Source organism: Amyelois transitella, chromosome 4, assembly GCF_032362555.1.
Source record: "Amyelois transitella isolate CPQ chromosome 4, ilAmyTran1.1, whole genome shotgun sequence".
In the NCBI taxonomy this organism is placed as follows: domain Eukaryota; kingdom Metazoa; phylum Arthropoda; class Insecta; order Lepidoptera; family Pyralidae; genus Amyelois; species Amyelois transitella.
This window is the reverse complement of record NC_083507.1, coordinates 9,683,328-9,692,740: the sequence shown is the minus strand read 5'-3', so window position 1 is coordinate 9,692,740 and position 9,413 is coordinate 9,683,328. Positions and strand designations below refer to the sequence as shown.

Below are 9,413 nucleotides of genomic sequence, written 5' to 3'. Positions count from 1 at the left end.
CTTTTTGTCCAAAAAGTGCTATCAATACAGACCTTCACTATTGCACGAATCACTTGCGTCATATTGCAGACTTTTTTGATACCGAAAAATAGCTGATATTTTTTGTGTCCGTTTTAATTGATCACCTATCTGTTACTTCTGACAATTTGCGTTAATTATAGTTTAAAAATAGCAAGTAATACATCACGTTTCAAATTAGAATAGAGAAAATATAAGACGCAATAAAAAAAGAAGATATAGATACGGAATCAATTCAATTTTTAAGTGAGAAATTTATCTACAATTTTTTTTAAAGAAATGTATTATTTACTATTGAAGTATTTGAGTAATTCGTAATAATATTAATATAAATGTTTTTTGACTACTTTAGACAGAATATTTTTAGACCACCCTTTCGTCTCTGAGATTGAATTACAAAGTATTTTTCTTTTCATCGCCCTCTAAACTTAGCATTCGTTATTTTGTAATATAGTTACGTCTATTTCTTAATTAACATCACCATCACCAGTATGTATCGTCAAACTGAAATTTTATTACACATTAAATCCAAAATCACTACAATTACATGGATTTCCATAAGATCAATGTACGAAATGTAGGCGAGATAGTAATTCCGCATTGTTAGTTACATAAAAACTACGTGTACAGTTCATGACAGATAATAAAGGCAGATTTATAAAAGTAGTTCACAAGGTGCCGTGTGGTTCCCGGCACCAATAAAAAAAAGAATAGCACCACTCCATCTCTATCCCATGGATGTCGTAAAAGGCGACTAAGGGATAGGCTTACAAACTTGGGATTCTTTTCTAGGCGATGGGCTAGCAACCTGTCACTATTTGAATCTCAATTCTATCATTAAGCCAAATAGCTGAACGTGGCCATTCAGTCTTTTCAAGACTGATGGCTCTGTCTACCCCGCAAGGGATATAGACGTAACCATATGTATGTATGTATGTTCACGAGGATACTAAGTGATCTTGCCATCGGAATATAGTGAATGAACTTTTTGATGATGCTAGGTGATAGATTTTCAGTGTTGATCCTGCTGTCGTGATCCAAGTAATGATGTAATTTACCAATTCATACAATAGGTAATCCTTTTATCCCTTACGGCCAGACAGAGCCAACAATCTCGAAGAGACTGAACGGCAACGCCCAGTTGTATAGTTCAATTTCAAACAAACCATACCAATTCACGTATACAACTAAAACATATCTCTTTTAGAAGAAGTAGACTACGTCTGACCAATCCAAATAAGTACTGAAGCAGTACTAAAGCATTATACTTAAACACATACAATAAACGTTGTAGTACATAGATTCTGCTTATTTGTTATGTTATCTCTTTCAGCCTAACCAAAAGATCTTTGTACTGGTCTTAAAATTCTTGTTATTTAATTTACAAAACTCGAAAATTTAAAAATATTTTAATGTTATAAATTTATCTTTGTTGTAGTGTACACATTGTGCAACAACTGCATTATTAATATTTAGTTCAAGAAAGCTGCAATAAATTTCGATCCAAGTAATCATATGAAATAAGGGCTTCAATATGATCATATCTACCGGTGAATAAGAAAGATGAGATATATTAAACAGGTAAGTTTAAAAATTAAGTAAACAGAGCAAGTTAACATTATAAGCAAAGATTTAATAGTTTAACTGTTCTGCTCAACATTGCACTAGATGATACCTAACTTGTATTTTCACACAACCAGCCTAAGGGTAATTATTCTTGATCAGACGTAATGGCAGAACGTCCCCAATAAAAGTGAGGGAACAACGGGTAGATTTTCCTGAAACGCTACTTAACAATAATGCTCTATATTTATGGAGAATTTTCTTCTATATTTTAGTATTCAATAAATGTCAGTTAAGCCTTATCTTCAAACAGACTTTCAAAGGAAACTTTAAAAAAAATATATATTTTTAACACGCCATCTTTTGGCAACATACAAAACTACAGATATAAATCGGTAACGGCCTGTATGAAAAGCATACTGACGTTAACTATATTTAAATAAATGCTTTCAGCATTCTATTTTTTTTAAAATGAAGTAAGTATAATATATACACAGAGAGGTCTCTGTATATATATTGTACTCTGTCTAAATCGAATGATTTTTTTGAATATTTGGACCACACCGTCTATCAACCCGATCTAATTAATGTCTGAAATAAAATAAAACTGCTGAAGATTTTCCGTCTGTTTTCTGTGTTCCTGGCTATCAATATTTATAAACAAATAGAACATTGTTTGGTCAATAAATGGAATTTAGTAAGCTTAACTTTACGCTGAGCTATTAAACAAAAAGCGAATACACTTTTATAAACTTATCATAAACTGACTCTCTTCTACTCATTGTCCGTCTGGCGTTAGTACCGATTATGTCCTTATCTCTCTGGAAAGGAGCCTGGCTTCCCCCACGAACCAGGAATCTGGACTGACATTAAGCGATAAACTCTCTTTTCACCTCCGCAACCTTTTCTGAAAACATGACTCATACTCCTACTTATTGGATCATGGTTACACTACAAATGTAGTTATCTAAATGTGCAGAAGTTGCCACACGATGTTCTCCCTCATCAGAAAAACATCGATAAGTATCAAACTAATGTACTTTCATAACTCAGAAAAGAATAATCGGTACACGGCCTCTTCAGGATTTTGAAGACTTAAGAATTTAAGAAGATTTTTTAAGCGTACCAGGAAAGCTCTGGATTTACTACTTTATGCTTTATAACATTTTTTTTGTCGATTGTAAAAATAATAATAAGTACATACCTAATATTAATTCAATAACATTTGCGGGAAAGGAGCCTGCTTTTAATTAACCTCTGTTTTAGGATAAAATGAAAGGAAGAATTTATTCCTCATTTTTTATTAAAAATATTAAAAAAGAAAACTTGTTTTTTTCGTGTCCTTACATCACATAATACGAGTAAAAAGTCGTATTTACAATAGCAGTATTTCCGTCTTACAAAGACGAGAAAGTAGCAATTTCTCCCAATCAGTCAATTTTAATTTAATTACATCTGATAATGGTAATTCATTAGTAAACCTAAAGTATAAAAAAATCGAAAACTTATTTAATAAAATAAATGTTATACATAAATGTGTATTTTAATTTATTATAAAATGAAGTCATGGTAACGTTTCTTACTTGAAGTATGAATAAAGCACAAAGCTAGAAGTGAAGTATTACAAAAAGGTAGGTTGAATCAAGGATTATTTTTTCAAATTGTTTTGCAAATTGAAATTGATTTCTGTGAAATTTATTCGAGTGAAATATTTATGGTTGCAATATAGACTCTTCTATTTGAAATCTAATATTAGCGAGAAGATTATTATTAAAACAAACACAAAATAATATTTATTATATTTAAATACATAAAGCTAAATTAATACAAAAGTAACAAAAAAATGTTATTTCAAGTTACAAATAGCCTTATCACCAAAGCCTACTAAAACTTATTCAATGGACACTATAACCATAGACGTTACTATCACATTTATTGAATTTTGCATAGGCATCTGACACTTGCGATCGCAAATCACTATTTATAATAAAGTCCAGAAAATCTCACACTAACTTACGTATCTATATACAGAATTTAATTGTATAAGCTAAGGAAATAATTCCTTATATGTGAACTTAGATGTTATTTTATTTGCCATTTCGGTGAAGAGTTCCCCAAGGCTCCGTTCTAGGACCGGACTTATTTCTTGTAGGAACACTTGAGAGTTCTCGTTGATAACCCTGTTAGTGGCGGGTCCCAGGACTGGATCGCCGTCAAATAAGTTGGTTAAGTAGATTGAGGACTGACCAACCCTAAGTTTGACTCTGAATGGATCAAACTGCAAGTATTCATCTTCGCCGCGCTTTTCTTTGTGTCCTCTCATTGTGACGTTGCATGCGTAGTCCTCTGAAAAATAAAAATGACAAGGTTTTAAAATTGAATAACATATAAATAAATACACATTTACTCTTTAACCAGATAATAATGAAGGCTGTATATTACAAAAAAAATAGAAAGACTTAAATTATGGATAACGAACCCCAGGCCCTAAAGCAGAGGGTACAAAACTGGACATACATAAATTTGAGAGCAAGAAACTATCTCTCTTGATAGACCATATGGTTCACAAACATTCTACGTAGAGACGCATTCACAAACCAAATTTTTTTTTATATTTAATATATACAACATGTCCTATGTTTTATACAAAAAAAAAAACAAATGTTATTTTTAAACACAATAGATTAAGATTACAACCCAGTACTCTAAGCATCCATTAGTATGGATGTTGACACATGCGAATGTTAATATAACGCATTATGTAAATTTGCTATTTACATAATTCAGTAATTTTAATGAAACCAATTCCGTGTTTACATTTGCAAATGTATCATTATCATTGATCTCGTGTTTATTTTTTATTATTTAAGTATCTATTGTTTTAATAGCTAAAATTATGTGCAAATCAATTGGTATTACACATTGCGTGTTCATGACTTGAATGGTTATGTTGATGGTATGTACGCTGTCCGCATATGTGAATTACACTGTATTTTCATTAAAACACGTTTCTTCAAGGTTAAATACATCGGGGTCAAGGTCAGTAACTTTCTCAACTTGTCTTCTACTAGCTGCCCCTATAATTGAATCTTTGTAATCCATCGTCTTATATCTCATGTTGAGATTGTAATATTGTTGTTTTTGTGTGCATGTTCAGATCTAAAGGACATGCCACTTTTCAGTTTTATATGAATATTCTATAATGGTGAATCAAACAACACAAAGCAGTCACTTGCCCTGGATTATATTTAAAATCATCTTACTCAATACTGAAAAGAAAAAGGGAATAAAACCCCTTTGCATGCAAAATTTTTATATCTTAAGTTCTGTGCCCTATTTTCACACGATACTTATTAAAAGCTTACAATATATAATTTTTCAAAATGTAGAAGCTAACAAAACTTTAGAAAATACATAAATGGATCGAACATTTGCATGTGTGTATTTTTTTCTTTATTTATTTATAATTACTTATCGTATGAATGATCTATTTCTTCAAAACTATAGTTTGTTTAATTATTGTGTATATTCGTATATAAGGAGTGTTACACCTGTAGTGTTAGTTACGTAAGTAATATTTTAGTAGTGAGTTTGTAACTCGCGTATTGACCGCGATGTTGTCAGCGTGAAGCCACAACACTCCACGCAATACTGGAATGCCGCTTCGCCGCCCCACTCGTCGCCAACTGGTCTCTGGAGCCCTATATTTGAATTAACGTCTTACTAGCAAAAGTAGCTTTTCCTACTTTTCTAGCGTAAATTTTAGATATTATTTACTCTATCAATTATTTGTTTAAAACTTTATTGAGGTACAATAGATGAACTTAATGCTAATATAGCATTTCAATAGCAAACCGACAATAATCAGGTGTCAATTTATTTTTTTATTCTACATAAATAATATACCAATTGCGGATGATCTGGTTAAATAGTCAGGTCATATGTTTCCTAAACCGGCGAGACTGCATGAAGTGAGTAATGTAAGTAGATGAAGCGAAAAAAGTATACAGGGGCTTTGATGTCGAGCTTTGCTTCAATTCCTTGTACTTTATGTACACCATTGTAAGGAAATTGTGAAAGTCCCATCGACTTCACATCTACAATTTGGATCAAAGTTCACGGATAAGTATTTTGTTCTTTTATTTTATTTTTTCATAACAGGTTAATGTCTAATATATATTTAAGTTTTATTATAAACTGCAGTACAGTTAAATTACTATTACATATGTTTCGGACTTACTTTGGAGCTCAGTAACTCAATTTGTTTGATTTGTCCCATATATACGAGCATTAGGTATTCATTACTAAATAAAGCTTCTTCCTCCTAGCATAAGTCCCGGTTGCATCCTCACCACTCTGAAGGGCCCGTCGTATGCCCTTGACCATGGATCCAGGATTGGGTGAGTCAGGTTTTTACACGAAGCAACTACCGTCTGACCTCCGCAACATTTACAGGGGAATCTATCTCTTATTGGATCAATCAAGGTTACACATCCAGTTGCCTGAATGTGCAGGTTTCCTCACGATGTTTATTTAACTTATTACTAAATAAATATACCTGACTATAGCCCGTAGTTTAAGAGTGCTTGCCTACTGATTTCAAGTATGTACCTACAATGTTATTATAGTGCTCGTTATGATGTTACATAGTAGGAAGCAAATATCTGAATGCAAGTACCTAATAAAATTACCTGAAATATCAATAGAACGCGGCTTGTAAAACATACATAGTTTCACAAATCATATCTTTATCCCTGATGGAGTAAAAAGAGGCGATTGTCACAAGACTAAGGCTATGTTTACTAGGCTTTGCTTTAGGAAGCTTGCATGAAAATAGTTATGAAAGTGGATGAAGTGAAAGAAGTATGCAGGGGTCGTAGCAGGTGTAAATATGTACTCTCTCCAGGAAATGGTCGTTAAGTACTTATATGTACTCGTATGTATTATAAACATACATAATTTCGTTCAGCGATGTTGTTGTTTGAATTTTTATAACATTTGTTGCATCAAATTAACGTACCATAGCATTACAAGTACCTAATTAGATTTCAAGTTTACGTTATGTTAAATTTGTTTTTGTATAATGCAACGTCACAATATATTTTGTACCACCATTGTGAAAATCCTACGTAAAACATGATTTAATTGTCTTCTAATTATATTTAGTTATGTTGAGTTACAGCACATATGTTTTGTTATTTAATTAATTCGCGTTTTTGCCATATAACTATTAAGGAATTTTATCACTTGTAACTTTTATTTTTGCTCCTAGACGAAACAACCTTGATACTTACGTAAATTTCTACGGGAACCCCCGGGTATATTGGAATCTTAGCTGATTGTAGCTCCGCCTGCGTCAAACTAAAATTCCTTTTTTCCGTTCCCTTGTGTTGTTTCCAAAAAAAAGTAGCCTATATTTGACTTCGGATAATAAACTATATTTATATAAAATTTCATTAAAATCAGTGTGGTAGTTGTGTGTTTCAAAGGGTAACAGACAGACTCTCTCTTTCAACATATTAGTATGGAAAATAATACTAACTGAAGGAGCCTGTGATGTTCCCTCGTCCCTGTAGCCGCAGCAGGAGCACTTGGATGTCCATCTTGTACTTCCCGGCGAAGTCCAGCTTCGGAAGCAACAGCTTGAAGTCGAACCGGTTCTTGTCAAGATCTGACCTGAAAAATTCAAGTATAGATATTAAAAACAAACATCACATGTAGCGACATCACTAATGACACACACACACTGTCAATCATCACGAGGACATTGACGCGCTCAGCCAATAGCAGCGAAGAATCAAAATTGCGCAAACAAAGATTTCACGGATTGGAGCATTAATACAACGTCCGACTCAACATCGTCGGAGCCGCAGTTCCCCAGGCATAACACCGAGCCTGGCGGAAGATCTTCCCTTTATGGGAGTCGAGCCCGAATCATCGCTCCCGCTACAATGTAAATTATGGCATTACATTCCCAGTAGGTATTCCCCAGTGAGTAGATATTGAATAAATGTTTGTTAGTGTTGGGGTACCCGAATAAAAAATCGTAGCCCATTATCTATACTATAATATTTTAAAGCTGAAGAGTTTGTTTGTTTGTTTGAACGCGCTAATCTCAGGAAGTACTGGTTCGAATTGAAAAATTCTTTTTGCATTGAATAAACCATTTATCGAGGAACTATAAGGAGCAAAGAAATAATGGAAAATGTGAAAAAAAAACGGAAAAAAACGGGGAAAATTATTCATCATTGAGGACTTCAATAATGCCCAAAATAACAATTCCACGCGGACGATGTTACAGGCATAGCTAGTTATTTATAATTTAATTTAAATTAAACTGGTTCTATTCTAAAGTGCCTTAAATTTTCAATAAAAAATAAATAAATTTATGATTATAAGGATCTATGTTCCTGTATCATGAATTTTTCGGTTCAGTTCGGTGCGTAAACGTAGACTGAATATATCTTCTAACCAGATCACGTCGGTTTAACATAAATGTGGAACCCTCATCATTGTGGAATGTTAGTATAAAAAAGGTCTATCAACTCACTTTAGTTCCTGTATGATGAAATTACTCGGGCCTCGAACCTTAACATCGTTGACGACGGCAGTCAGCTTGGCGCCCTGCGGACCGCGGGCCAGCGCGATCTGACCAAGGCTTAGAGGCTCTATACCTGGGACGTCCAGCTCTGGAATACCCTGGAATATTACAATAAAATATCTCGTTACTTAATCCGGTGTGTTAATTTATTATTTTTTTATTGTATCGTACCTACATACTTGAATGAAAGTTAATCGAATCTGACGGAAACGATCATGTTTTCAGTTTATTAAGTTACTAGAGAACGCCCGTGGCTCCACCCGCGTAAAACAGAAAGTCCTGTTAACTTCCGATCGCATGGGTTTTTTTTTTAAAATCCTTTCTTAGCACTAACGGTCAAGGCAACCTACATGTCATAACTCAGCTCCCTACGCTTAGTAGTTTCGACTTCGGCTGTACGTTGTCTGTCAGTAACAGAAGATATATGTATAAATGGTCATAAAAGTTTCCTTAAATGTTTCTTTAAGAAGCTAATATACCCAAGAATTAATATTCATAACAGACGCATGTATAATTGCATCGATTACGCTGATTACCAGATTCCGAATTTCACGTGCGCGCGGAAAAGGAAATCTGATTACTGATTTATTATTACCGTAGATTACTTATGGAATCCGCAATGATCTTTAGTTGCTAGTGTTGGGCAATGCTTTGACAATGACATACTTTCGAATCAAGCGAGTAAATATTTTCATTGCTCCTGTAATAGCCGAAGCTTGACTGAAGGTCGACATGAGATTTCGCATGCCTCGTTAAATGTCTTGACCGCTTATAAATGTGGATAAGAATACTTTTATACAAATGTCAATATTGATGAAAAGTAAGGATTTGCAATGATGTTTGTTTATAACGATGAAACAAAAAAAATTGTTTGTTTTGTTATGACGGGAGCGAAGAAAAGTTATACATACATACATATAATCACGCCTATATCCCTTGCGGGGTAGACAGAGCCTACAGTCTTGTAAAGACTGATAGGCCACGTTCAGCTATTTGGCTTTAAGATATGATTGAGTTTCAAATAGTGACAGGTTGCTAGCCCATCGCCTAAAAGAAGAATCCCAAGTTTATAAGCCTACTCCTAAGTCGGCTTTTACGACATCCATGGGAAAGAGATGGAGTGGTCCTATTCTTTTTTGTATTGGTGCCGGAACCCACACAACACAACCGGGAACCACAAAAGTTACTAGGATATAAAACAAAATTACCTGTGAATTTTTATAATAAGTAT

General features: G+C 33.7%; 1 protein-coding gene across 1 annotated transcript in view; it reads right to left on the bottom strand.

Annotated features, from left to right (window-relative positions):
- Positions 1-2,879: 2,879 nt before the first annotated feature.
- The window catches only part of LOC106140692 (protein takeout-like), a 31,359-nt gene continuing 24,825 nt past the window's right edge, over positions 2,880-9,413 (bottom strand). Inside the window, exons 3-5 of the mRNA XM_060954468.1 lie at positions 8,132-8,280; positions 7,124-7,257; positions 2,880-3,927 (exon numbers count right to left, since the gene is read on the bottom strand). Coding sequence (XP_060810451.1) covers positions 3,629-3,927; positions 7,124-7,257; positions 8,132-8,280 — 582 coding nt within the window. The 3' untranslated portion in view covers positions 2,880-3,628. The remainder of the gene's footprint in view (positions 3,928-7,123; positions 7,258-8,131; positions 8,281-9,413) is intronic.